This window comes from Xiphophorus hellerii, chromosome 22 (genome assembly GCF_003331165.1).
Source record: "Xiphophorus hellerii strain 12219 chromosome 22, Xiphophorus_hellerii-4.1, whole genome shotgun sequence".
In the NCBI taxonomy this organism is placed as follows: Eukaryota; Metazoa; Chordata; class Actinopteri; order Cyprinodontiformes; family Poeciliidae; genus Xiphophorus; species Xiphophorus hellerii.
Window position 1 is genome coordinate 31020749 of NC_045693.1, and position 13828 is coordinate 31034576.

At 36.7% G+C, this 13828-nt stretch overlaps 1 protein-coding gene across 5 annotated transcripts; it reads right to left on the minus strand.

Annotated features, from left to right (window-relative positions):
• Positions 1 to 162: 162 nt before the first annotated feature.
• Positions 163 to 11962, minus strand: LOC116713233 (endoplasmic reticulum junction formation protein lunapark-B-like). 5 transcript variants are annotated; one of them, XM_032553337.1, is made up of 15 exons: positions 11816 to 11962; positions 10618 to 10695; positions 9067 to 9108; positions 8831 to 8881; positions 8611 to 8747; positions 8328 to 8386; positions 6938 to 6978; positions 6659 to 6742; positions 6519 to 6570; positions 6269 to 6361; positions 5773 to 5865; positions 5445 to 5556; positions 3879 to 3949; positions 3622 to 3792; positions 163 to 2399 (listed from the first exon to the last, which is right to left on the minus strand). In XM_032553337.1, the coding sequence occupies exons 2-15, from the start codon at positions 10642 to 10644 to the stop codon at positions 2230 to 2232; spliced, it is 1203 nt and encodes a 400-aa protein (XP_032409228.1). In that variant the 5' UTR covers positions 10645 to 10695; positions 11816 to 11962; the 3' UTR covers positions 163 to 2229. The 5 variants fall into 5 exon arrangements, with proteins under 5 accessions (XP_032409228.1, XP_032409229.1, XP_032409226.1 ...); XM_032553338.1 differs by having other exon boundaries at positions 5445 to 5550; positions 6269 to 6364; XM_032553335.1 differs by having other exon boundaries at positions 6269 to 6364.
• Between the last annotated feature and the right edge of the window lie 1866 nt (positions 11963 to 13828).

Sequence of the window (13828 nt, forward strand, 5' to 3'; positions counted from 1 at the left end):
ACAAATTTATTCAAAATGTAGCAAATTGTTTTATTTAGCTAAATCAAAACCAATGAAAAACACTGGATCTATGGAGACAAAATATATATTTTTTCTCTTCTGCTGAAAATGTTTTGGATTTGCAATCAAAAATGCACCAATAAATTAACCAAGCAAAAGTAACTGAAAATATACAATAAAGAGCTTTATTAAAGTAATAATTTACTCGGTAACAGACTTGAATTTAAAGCTTCTCCTACTAACGTGCATTTTACTAAAAATGATCTTTCCACATGGCAGCATTCAGGGAATCACTCATCAATCAGCGAGGGTAGGTAAAATGAAGGAATACTGGAAGGTTTCCAGAAATTCCTATTTAGGTTTAAAAAGAAAAATCTATGAAGTAACAATGACTTTCTGCAAATAGCGGAGCTAAAGTTCATGAAGTAATCTCTTAGTAACATTCAAATGATGAAGTTAAACTGTAAACTGTTTAACAAATGTTAAAAGGGAGACTTGGGTTTAAAAACAGCAGTAAACAGTCACAACGGCAAGCTGCTCTTTGAAACGAATAGGACCAGCACAGTAAACGCAGACTGGAAATATAAACAAAAATAAAACACAAATAAATTAATACAACACAGAAAGAAACAACATTTGGCAAATTGTCCCCTAAATGAGGATAAATATGAGTGAGAGTTCTTCGAGCAAAAAGAGGTTCAATTTCATTGTTTACTGAGTTTCTGAACTAAAATCCAACAACTTTCTCTAAATATGTACAATCACAGTACATCCTCTTTCACTTCCAGTGTTGTGTATTAAGACGTCATACAATAATGTTTACAAGTCTCTAAAAAATTTTTTAAAACCTGTAGAAATGCATTAAAAAATACAAAAAACAACACAGAATTGAAGAATGTAATCATTAATGATGCCAAACTGGAAAAAAAAAAAAAAGAAAATCTTGTATGACAAATGAAAGCTTGACTACAAACTCTGCTGCTTTCACAAGATTCCAGAGAGAAAGAAGCAGCCATGACGCCCCAATTGATTAACTGATTATTATTGGGAGAATTGCCTTAAGAATATGGATTTTGAGTGTTTTCTGCTCTGGAACAAAGGTTTGTGTAAAGACCAATGAGGAGAGAAATCAGCAATTTCCTTAGAGTTGATATATTTGAGGAAATAGCAGTATTAGACTCATTTTGGAGCTCATCTACATATCAAAGGCTTCTGAACTCAGACGTGAGGCAACCAGTCTGAACTGGGCCTGAACTGGGTCAACATGACAAAACACAGCAGTATGAAACAGAAAAGAAGCAATGTGGTCCACCGGTCCAGTCAAAGTCAAGACCTGGTCGAAAAGTTTAAATATTTTTTAATTGATCTTATGCAATATTCTAACTCTCTAAGACTCTGCACTCAGGCGATTTTTCATCTGTAATCATAAAAGATGACAAGGATTGAAACATTTCTCTCCATGTTTAATGAATCCATAAGAATTTAAGTCTCTGAAATGAACGTAAACTTTTCTGACAATGTTCTAATTTTCTGAGATTTATCTATAAAATGCCAAATTATGTTTAGGTCAACTTGAAAACAATAATAAAACTCATTTGACCCTGAAGGTGAAGTAAGAGGCCCCTAAAAGTTCCTTCCTAAGCCAAATCAAGAAACATTAAAAAATATATCTATTGCTCATTTTATTATGAAATAATGTAGAAAATAAGTTATTAAAGCAGAATTAAATCAAAGGCATGAATTTGTCTTAAACATAATCCTAAATAGTGGATGTATTAATGTTAATGGCCTTAACTTTCCACATGGAGTCACTGCAGTTCACTAAACTAAAGGTTTCATTAAATAGACTAAATGAGTTATGATAAACTGCATCATAACAGGTTTGAGATCAAATCCTGTGTGGATAGTTAAAACTGATGGGTCAGAACCAGTTGTATCATCAACTCTTCAGTATTCTACAACTTTAAACCTAAAATGATTTTAATGTGGAAATCTTCAAATAGCCTAAATGAAAGATGGAGGTTTGATTTCCCAGAAAGCATCACTGAGAGGATCAATAATCAGCATGAATCTTCACTTTCCACCCATGTCATAAACCTAAAATCACATTTCCACCAAACCAGAGTTACTTTAGCCAATCCTGTTGGAACAAAGCATGCTCTTCAGCATTGTGTTGCCATGGGAGCCATCTGTCATGGCTGCTCTTCATCTGGTTCGTCTCAGAGCTCTCTATGTTGCTGGAGGTTCTTCATTCTGGCTCTGGTCCTGCTCCTTCTCTTCTTCTCTAACAGCTTCATCCTTCTCCTTCTCCTCCTCTTCCTCGTCCTGCCGATTCTCCTCCGGTACGTTCTCCTTCTCTTCCTCAGAGTCCCTGTCATCCTGACCCAGGTCTTCCTCAGCTGTGGAGAAGATGTATTCAGTGAGATGAAATAAACTGATTGTTTATCTGTTAGTCACCATGAGAATTTCTTTTGTTTCCTGTTGGCAAAAGGTGAACAGGAAGTGATGAAGAGTGTACCCAAACCACCCTCCATCCAAACCAGCAAAAAATGTGTCATAAGACAGTGGAAACATTTCATTACTTCATTGCTTTGACACATTTGGTAAATGAAGACACAGGAGTTGTTCTAAAATTAATATTTACATAAAATAAGATTCACAAATCAAACATCAAAATGTTGTTGGTACTGAAAAAAAGTAAAATAGGGATGGGGTTTGGTTTGCGAAACTTTAATTGGAACATCAAAATGTTTACATCTGTTTGTAATACATCGCAGCTATCACTAGAGGGTAGTAGCTGACAACGCTCCAGCTACTGACAAATTGGTGGATTATTTTGTGGCTTTAGCAATTTTGTAAGTTTTCTTTTACTGTATCGATTTTATGAAGTTTGGTTATTTGCTAAAGGCTTCACATCAACTTTTAGTTTTCCGGTTTGTGTCCTCCCCCCCTCGAACAACTCATGGACAAATCTCTGTTGTAAAGAGAAGAACAGAATGAAGGACATTAGGAAGCACAAGAATATAACGTAGGACTACTTTACATTCTTGGAAAAAAAGGAAAAAGAAAGGATGAAGTGAAGAAGTGAGAAAGGAAGGAAATGAGCTGGAACATAAAATATGAAAAAATTCCTTTATTCTACTTAAGAAAGTAAGTAGAAGAAGCTTACTTTCTTAAGGGAAGAATTGAATGACAGCCAAAAAAGATCATTGGGAAGAAAGGAAGGAGATGAGAATGAAGAAAGGCCAGAAGGAAAAGTGGGGGGAAAGCAAGAAGAAAATGACACAGGAAAGGAAGGAAGGACAGAAAGGACACATGGAGATAATGTAGTTAGGGGACCAAGATAGAAAGGACAAGAGGAAGTAAGAAAAGACAAGCATAAGGAAGACAGTACTGTAAAAAGCAGAAGCTTTAACTAATGGTATAATGACAGGTGTGACAATAAAATCACTTTAAATAGATGCAAAGTATCTTTAAAACATAACAGAAAATTAAAAAAGGATGAAAACAAACATAGGACTAAAGCTCGAATGGGTTCAGGTAAAACCTACATCTGTCTTCAATTCATCTTCTCCCTTTGTCTTCTCCTGTTTGTGTTCAAATGTCTGTTATTCTTGGTACCTCCACTGGGGGCAGCGGTCTCCTCCGCGTCCATGTCGAAGCAAAGCGACGGTCCAGGAGAGCACGGATCCGCTCTCAGCCTCCTTTCATAGCTGAACTCAGGGAGTCTGGGAGCCTGAGGTCGAGTCTTCCTGGCCGGGTTCAGGAAGTAGCAGTACGCGCAACGGAATGCTGATGGGAGACGTCGGAAAACGGGAAGCGAGATTTAACAACCGCAAACGAGACGTGACCAATTCAGTGGGTGATTTTGATCTTACCAAGATATTCAAATTCTTCTTTCAAAGCCATGCCGTTATGAGAGAAACACTGCTGGCAGATCAGGGCATATCTGCAACAATGTTCCAGAAGATTTAATGCATGGTCAGTACATTGGAATTAGTTCTTTTTTTAATGCAATGTTCCTAAGGAACAATCTGAAAGCTGCCAACAAAACTAGGCAGTACAGAATTTGTTATTACTCACAAATGAAGACAGTGTTAGAAGTTTCTTTTCTGACTTTAAATTGCACAAACATACCTGATGACTATTCTTCTCAGATCGTATCTAAATTGGCTGGTTATTTATCAAATTCTTTCTTTTAAGCACAATCTACAAATGTTAAAGAGGGCTGAGTTCAGCTCAATTACTGAAACTTAGTTCACGCTTTAATTTTCCATTCAAATGAAATATTTTTATTTGGGTCATTTTCTACTGCAACACCCAGTTGAGCTCATGTTCCAACTATTTAACTCTTGATCTGAGGAAAAGTTAGAGAATTTGGATGTAGTTGCTCCAACTGAATGATGACCTCAAACACATCAAAACCGGTTTTGAAACATAGCTTCTGAAATTTTCCAGGCAACTCAAACATCTGTAGACTATACTTAAAATTTAGTTCTGTACTAACGTTACGTTCACACAGCAGGCAAATGTGACTCAAGTCAGATTTATTCAACTTTTTCATGACAGTCTGAATGGCCCAATGTAATCTTTTCAACCTTCAAAAAATCTAATCAGTGCCACTTCCACATGTGGAACTGTGTATTCAATATGTATTCAATAGTTTTCATAGTTAGACTGCATTCTGAACGGTCATGCTGGATTATATCCAACATTTATGTCATTGATATTAGACATAATTCTGCACAACAAGAAGTCATATGCTGCAAATCCAGATGTAAATAATGGCTGAAAATTATGATTATGAACTTATGAAAGAAGTCTGTGCCAGTGCAGCACATCACAATCCCACCACTCTTATCTCTGACAGCACATCCAAAATGACTTCTCTACAGAAGCTGCAGTCAACGCTCCACACAAAGTCAGAGCTAAATGCTAGGCTTTCGTTTTGCTAGCTTCTTTTGTCTCGTTTTGATTTTGTGACAGTACTGTTGGCTCCCAATAGTGAATAAGCTTTAAAATCCATCCATAGATGGCGTCATCCATTGTTATTTCTGTAAACAGTCATCGTTTTTTCTTCTGCGCTTGAAGATCACTTTGGGGTTGTATAAACCATTCACACAGAAGTCAGACTGCAGTCATAGAATGAACAACCATGAAAAATAAAATAAAAATTGGATTTCAGCAAAACAATGGGAATTGAGAATTAGCACCTGCTGTGTTAATGTAGCTTAAGACTGCAACCATTTTAAATGAGCCCTGAGATTTTAAAACAGTCTCCTGTCTCCTATGTTTTCACAAGAAAACAGCTTGTTTTTTTGCAGGATTTCTATATGAATTTGATTAAGACAGCAATGGCGGAGCTTCATAAGTAGTTGATGTTGGAGAGTACAAGTTACAAACCTCATCTATTATAGGCTCAAAGTCAATAATGGGTCTTCTACCTTTTCTCTGGTCCGTCTCCCACCAGATACTCGATGACTCGGTCAACTGTTCCTCTTTCTCTGGGCAGAATAGGTCTTGGTAATGGAGGACCAGGGGAGTACATGCCTGCAACCAAACAGACCAAATGCACAGAAATAATTACAGAAAAATCCAAACATACAACTTTTATACATAAACTAATGATACAGAACACATAAAGCGAAACCCCCCACACTCCCAAAAAAAGAAAACTGAATATTCTATAATTTTTGTCACTTGGCTTCAGAAAGTGAAACTCGTACATAAAGGTCCTGCAGATGCAATATTCTCCAGTTCACGGGAACCTACCTATACCTCTAATTGGGGTGCAGGGTGTCCTCTCAACAGCTCCCTGGAGCATAGAAGTGCTGGGGGTGGATTTATCTGGAGGTCCTCCTGGGGCTGACAGAGAATCAATATCTGATGGAAAAGTAAAAGCTGACAAAAGACACTCAAAAAGTAGAAGAACTCAGTTAAAGTTGAATGAGTTGTTCATTCCAGTAGCCCTTGACTTAACTTTTCTTATGCGATCTGCAATTCCTAGAACCTCAAAGGTGAGATGTTGGTCAGAGATTCAAGTTCTCATAGACAGCTACATTAATCTGGCGTGATTAGTAGCTAAGGTAGCAGCATCAAGAATTTCAGGAGACTACAACAGTTCACAATCCTGATCTTCCAGGCCAAGGCGAGGCACCTGGCCATGTGGATCGTCCTACTGAGCTACAGTATAGCGTACACTAGATGAGTGCTATGGTAATGTTATAGATGGTTTATATGCAAACAACATAGGAAAACATCCTCTCACCCACAGGTCCCATCTGAGGCCGTGTTCCTGGAGAGAGAGTCATTCCCGTGACATCTGAGGAGCCCATCGGTCTCATACCCCTTTGACGAATTTCTGAAAAGACACAACTTTATTTTATAACTATAGCTAGAACTAGCTGGTTGGTTCTAGCTAGCTATAGCTATAGCTATAGCTATAGCTAGAACCAACCAAATCTAACTATAGCTCATTTTTCCACAAACAGCCAACAGCATAGCGCTGACTGCCGTACCTTGACCAGGTCTGGGAGTTAGCTGAGGACCCACCGGTGTCGACTCCAGTCCCTACAAAACAAACATAAGTAAAATACAAACAAAAACATGGCAGCAGGTAAATAGATCATGTAAAAAAGTCCAAGATCTCTTCACTTACACGTCTGTTTTTAGCTTCAGGATCAAAGCGTTCGAGGATGAGTTTGGCCGTCTTGTACGTCTCTGTTTCCATCACTTCCTCCAGCTGAACACAGAAAACCAGAGGAAACTTCGGTTGTAGGTCAGAAAATAAATGACATTCGGAATAAAAACATTCAATAACCAAAAGGTTTATTAAATGAAACCAACCAAGTATTAGAGATATTGGCATGGCAACACTCACTGAAAATGATGACAATAATATCATTTCATTAATCAATGTGAAGCGTACACAACTTACAATTTTTTTCCTGGCAGCTTTCAGATCTTCAAGTTTATCATCTAAAAGAAGAACAAGAATAATTTCAGTTAAGTTTTTCACTGACTGAATATCTGCCATGTTTAGTGAAATGGATGTGAATGTCCCACTGACGTTTCCACACAATGCATGGATAGAATCAGAATGAAGTTAAATCCATGTCAGCTTCATTAATGAAAACATATCAGTCGCAAAACTAGCAAAAGTCTAAGTGACAAAATACTTATTCCCATAAGCTCTTTTCACTCTTTAATATGAAACTGAATAATCATAATACATCTAAGTCGCAAATGACTCAATGATTAAACTATTAATAATTACATCAATATGAAGTAGGAAAAATAAGTAATATGTTTCCCCAACTACATAGCATGGAGAGGTCTGGAATTTTTATCATCGGTACACCTCAACTTATTGTATGAAATACAGATTTCATGCAATAAAATGCAAATTACTTAAAGATCGGACAATGTCATTCTCTGGATTATTTTCAAATCTCTCTCACAGTTGAGGTGTACCTGCTATGAAAATAACAGAACTCTCCATTCCTTGGAAGTGAGGAAACATGAAACACTAGCAGCGTATCAAAAACTTATTTTCCCCCACTGTACGCATAACGAGGCAAACAATATATTATGTCACTAGCTGCGTTTTCATTACAAATGTGCACAAAACCTTGTCTATATTTAAAACTGTTGAAAAACATGTGCAGTGTTTCCATTAAATAATTATTTAAAATTACACTTGAATAAGTTTGTTCATGCAACGTCATTTAAAAACATACTGTGTTACCATTGTTAAACAACTTCCTGTCTTCTTTTTTGTCGTTTGCACCTGAGGCAACGAGGAGTGCACCGATTGCAGTTTTTTTGGCCGGTCACCGATTACCGATCTTTTAAGAAGCCTTATCTGCCGATTCCGATTTTGGCCGATACCAATTTTTTTCATGTTGCTCAACATAGCAAGAAAGCTGCTGAGTTGGCAACAGTGGGATAACTACTATTAACTGTAAACATGTCGAAGTGCACCCACATGACCTGGTGGGCCAAAATGCAGGAAATCAGCTTGCCGAGAAATTGGTGCACCCCCAACGGCAACATCAGACTGTTGATCATGTGACTAGTGTTGCAAAAAAAGTGTTTCTATTGCCGCTTTGCTAAATAAACCAGTTTTAATACAGCCAAAAAAACACCTCATCCTAATATCAAAACTTTTCATCAAAAAACAAGTTGTTGTTTTTTTATTTATGTGTTTTTATTAAGCAAATTTATTTTCAAAATGTCAAATTGGCTAATTCAATGGAAATGCAGCTGCTGGTTTATAAAAAAAACAATGAAGGAAAGAAACCTCAGAAGACTGACTGAGAACTTACGGTTTCTCTCAGTAAGTTTGGAAAACAGGAAAAGCAGCAGCTTCCTGATGAACCACACACTGGAAAAGATGGAAACAAGACATTAAGACAGAGGTTAGTGTTTCACTCAACATTTTCAAACTCGTCTGTTGGGGCTCTTGCCTCAGTTTTTATTGCCTTGTTAAATTCATAAACTGCAATCGAACCAAATCAGAAAACACGGTATAGGACAAATCTAAAATACCAACAGGACACAGTGATATTTAAAAGACTGTTTGGATTGGTAATGAAAACCAAGACTCACAGTATGGGGTATATAAAGAAAGGCAGGGCCATGGCTAGTCTCTGTAGCCATTCATCAGGTAGGTAGAGACAGTAAACGGTGAAAGAAGTGAACAGGTAAAGGACAGATGAGTAAAGAAGCAAGCGACCGACCCAGAGCTGCAGACAGATAGAAGCACATCATTCAGGTCCAAGAACAAACAACTAAGGGTTACTCATGTTCGATGGTTTTCTGCCTTTACTTTTTGTAATCGCTGATTTTTGCCTCTGAACTCCTCCAACTTCTTAATCTCCTATAGAAGACAATAATATTAGAAACTTAATTTGGTGGAAAATAATACAAGATTCATTTTCTAGAGGTTATGCTAGCCAGATTGTACACTTAGTTGAATATAAAGCTTGTGTTAAGTTCTAGACAATCCAGAATTCATCACAAATGCGACTTTTACTGAGTCCAATAGAACTATTTCATCGGTACCTTCTCCAGGTTCTCCAGCTCCTCTACTGTGGTTTGTTTGGTCTGAAATGAGAATAAATGCCAGCTTCATTAAATCATTCGTTTATGAATCTTTCAGTAACATCTAAATAAAGCAAATGTATTGACAAAATTCATATTTTTGCCTGAATGTAAATAACAAAATTGTGCATCTGTACAGCTGTTCATCTATCTCCACCTTTAATCTTGATATTCATAATTGAATAAACTCTTGACAACAACACAAAGCAGATGATTAACAACATTGTACAAATATTTGACACATCACAGTTTTTCCCTCATACTGTGGGTTTCTAAATATGTACACTGTGGTTTTGTCACAGTGTATTTGTGAATCACATTTTTTGTACAACTTAGTACATGTTTAATGTTCCTTGACAAAAGGATTTTGCTCATTGATATCATATGTCTAAACTAGGGTAGCAATGAGAAATCCACTGCTGATTTTCAGCTTTAGCAACCCCAGTGCATTAAGGGTTGCTAAAGCTGAAAATCAGCAGTGGATTTCTCATTGCTAGGGTTGCTAAACAAAGTTTTCCATAAATCAACATTTTGCAGACACTCTGCTCTACTTTTCCAAGTCTAATTCCACACTCCCTTCCTCACCCTTCGTAACATGTTTTTTCTGAGATTACATCTTCGTGCACATGTAATTTTCTTAAATTAAAACAGTGACAAAATCCTCCACATTAGTGCCAAATCTTCTCTATCTAAAGTTAGCAGTTTATCTATTTCTGTCGACAAATTCTCTTTTTCTCCCTTCCTTCAGGTCAAACAACAGTCTTTTGTGTGGCAGTCGCTAATAAACAAAAAGGACTCAATTTTAGCAGTTTGGCCTCAGTGTTGAAAATCAAGTCCAAGAAAGCACAAAAAAGTTGACGAATCTATTTAAAATGTAAATATTTCCTGTTTGCTGAAACAAAAATTAAGGAAAACTCACTGAATTTGCATATAAAGCTTTTAATTTCAAGGAATAAACAAAGAAACTAATATTTACAGATATTAAGGCTAACTTTGTCTAATGCCAATATAAAGTCATTTTAACTTTGTGTTACGTTATTGCGGCAACAGTGGCAATGGTGGTAGGTGTTCGTCCTGTAATCAGGACAATCCAATAGCTTGCCAATGTCAGCATGTGAATGTGTGAATGACTGAAAGTAGTCTGAAGCACTTTGGGGTCCTCGGAATTTGATAAAACACAATACAAGTACATGCTATTTACCATTTATTAGTCAATCCCTGATCTACAGTGACCACTCCCTTAAACACAACTACTATTCTACTGAGGTATGAATAGTGGAGGATTGAACAAAGAAACAATCAGAAGCCAAGAAAGCCTTGGCTCTTGGCCAAGATGAATGGTAACTACGTAGATGAATAAACGAATCATTACCACTACCTCCAATGTCACTGTCAGTTATATGATGATATTGCTGAGACACAGTTGTCATCTTCTTAGTGGTACAAGATGTTTAGGTTCAGAAAAACCCAATCTTCCAAGTTAGACTAACATTTTTTTAACGATTTGAATACCTTCCATCGAGATATTAACGCTCCCATAACTGTGACAGAGACAGAGGCCTCCTCTGGTTCACAAACGTTTCAGGTTCACTGAAAAACAGAAAGGTTTCAGGTTTTATGCATTTAAAGGGAAAAAACACAATCTTTACAGTTGTAGCTTTTTATTTAACTAATGGTAAACTGCACATGTAAGCTTCCATGACGCCAAGATTAAGAAAGCCTCCCTTAGGACTTTCTGTATTTAACCACTGCCTAAAGTTCCTTTTACAAGGTTTTGAAAATACAACACACACATTGGCCTGGACAAGCATACAGCAGGGTAAGGGTGAAATCATTAAGACAAATTTGGACATCTGGACGTGTTTACAAAGACAGTCTTGTGGAAGTTACATGATTTCAAATTACAGAACGGCCAAGCTACCAACTGCAGGGTCTACAGGTGAAAAGAGCCTCAATAATTAACCAGAAAATATCAGTTTGTTATGCTACATAACTGTATAATATTCCCAAATCAGTACTGGGAAACTACAAGTAAATTCAGTGAGTATTTATTCTATGTTTTCCACCTTTGTATTGAAATTCAAATCTTAAATAAATTGATAAAATTGTTCCACCTTTGATCATCAATGTGTTACCTAGGTATTTGATGTTTTACTGTGAGAACCTCATTGCAGCCTTTGCTCATTTTAAACTCTGTCTACAATATCAGACATACTGAGGTTGAAGCGATTCTAAAATTATTTCCATCACTCTTGAGGAAAACGTTCTACATAATGTGCTTCACCTGGATTAGAACCATAAAGTGGTTACAATAAACAAAACCCCACACACCCTGATGTTTTCTAATAAATATGCCAAACATATTCCCTCGTGACCTGAATGAGTCTTGTAACAATTTGCTCTCTTTGTATCAATATTATTTTTGACTTCCAAGACGATTCCAAAAACAGTAACGGGACATAAACGTCATATTCATAATGCAGCAGTAGTCTCTTGATTTTACACATAAAAATACCATGTAATAACGAAACGGAACACTTTTCGCAGGTATATTGGTGATTGGTACTTCACCTCCAGCAGCAGAGAAACAAAATCATAACAGAAGAGTCAATGGTGACTGGTGATGGAGGTTAGCTAAACCAATAGCATACTAACGCCACCGCAACACAACACTTAGCCATTTTATCTGGTCTTTCAGAGCCATACTTACCTCCAGCCTTGTGGAAGTGTTTATTTCCGTTTTCTTAAAGAGGCGAAATATGGCGACATGACCTCATTTAACTGACACAACAAAACCATCAGATTGGATGGGCCGCGTAGTAATTGTACGTCACTTCCGCCTCTCAAATTGAGAGGCGGAAGTGACGTATATATATATATATATATATATATATATATATATATATATATATATATATATATATATATATATATATATATGCAACGGGTATTAGATAAGATATACGATTTAAATTCTTGCTAAATTATGTTTCATAATTGTTTTTTGGCGCCCCCTGCTGGTTGACTATAAATACGAAGGGAAACCGAAAATTCCACAGTTTGTTTTGCGCTCTGCTGTGGTAAGCCATCACAAGATGGTCTTGTGATGGTCGCACAAGACCATCACAAGAGTCTTGTGCGAAATTCTGTTCCCCTGTGAAAATCTGTTCCCCCTGTGTCGGGAGCGCGCATTACAGCCACAGAGGCGGATCTGACCATTTTCACGGCGCTTCTTATCGATTTCTCGGTAAAAACAACTCAGTTAATCATGTCAAGCTTGTAACATTTAGTTTAATCGGCAGCTATTGTTTAAAAATAATTAAATAAACGAGGTCTTTTTACGCTGTTTTGTGTTATTTTAAACGCCAAGAGAATCGGTCTTTTTCCAACTTTTGTCACTTCCGCCTGACAGAAATAAAAGTCAGTCACCAAAACACAGTTTTCCAACACGTAGTGTGTATTTATAATTTTTCATTGCTGATATAAGAGGATGGAAGCTGACCGAAAGCATGGCACAAAAATTAAGACTTTCTGAAAAGACGAGAGTGTAGACTTTCTGGTAAATCCCATTATAATGTAAAACTATGACAGATTACAGTAGTAAGGAAATTTCTAGTATACTACAGGCTATCACACATAACAATTTTTGAGAATTTGGCAACAGTTGCCCTTTATTCCCAAACGTTATGGGAGGAGGAGAGGAGAGAATGGATATTTCAGCTGCCTGAAATAAACCGTTCCCCCTCAAGTAACATGGGAACAAATTAATTCACCAACAAGTCTTTAACTCTGTTTATTCCTTTCATCATCAATCAATAAATCGTGTTAGTTTGGTAGCATTTGCTCATTATTTGACAAAGTTATGAGGGGAGAACCATATATTTTAGCCACCTGAAATAATCCGTTCCCCCTCCATAAAATGGGAACAAATTAATTTACCAACAAGTCTTTAACTGTGTTTATTCCTCTTATTATCAACAACAAATCATGTAAGTTTGAAAACATTTAATCATTATTTGCCAAAGTTATGAGGGGGGAACCATATATTTTAGCCACCTGAAATAATCCGTTCCCCCTCCAAAACACAGGAACAAATTAATTTACCAACAAGTCTTTAACTCTGTTTATTCCTCTTATCATCAACAACAAATCATGTAAGTTTGAAAACATTTGATCATTATTTGACAAAGTTATGAGGGGGGAACCATATATTTTAGCCACCTGAAATTCAAATAGGCTGAACACATGATTGCGAACACAAAACACCTGCACTAATTAAACGAGGTGGAAGGAGAGGCCAGAAGGAGAACAACAAAAACACATTTCCTGACAAATAAATAAATAAATGTATAGGTTATTTAAAATGTAATGTTTGTTATTGTTTATTACACAAAAGTTAGTCTTTAGAGCTTTCTTTGATTACCAAATATATTAGGGTGTGTGAGAGAACATGTCAATGACAGGTACAACTTCTTTGTTGCTGAAATGTGTTATACAAATATGATTCTCCTTCTCGACCCCTAAGCCAAAGTGTCTTAGTCAGAAGCAACCAATCAGAGCCAAGAGGAGGGTCTTAGCGCTGTCAATCAAGCCTGTGATCTCAGATTATCTTGTAATCTGCGACCCAGTATGGATGATGTATTCACCATTAGCTTTCACACTTAACACTGCAAAACTTGTTTGTAATTATATAAACTTCTGGCAAGGGAGACAAGAATACGTT

Coding starts and splice junctions, on each gene's coding strand:
- LOC116713233 (XM_032553335.1), bottom strand. CDS start 10,644: ATGGGAGCGTTAATATCTCGATGGAAG. Junction 8,748..8,830: donor AAAATCAGCGATTACAAAAA/GTAAAGGCAGAA, acceptor ATCTGTCTGCAG/CTCTGGGTCGGTCGCTTGCT. Junction 3,950..5,444: donor GGAGACGGACCAGAGAAAAG/GTAGAAGACCCA, acceptor ACATTGTTGCAG/ATATGCCCTGATCTGCCAGC.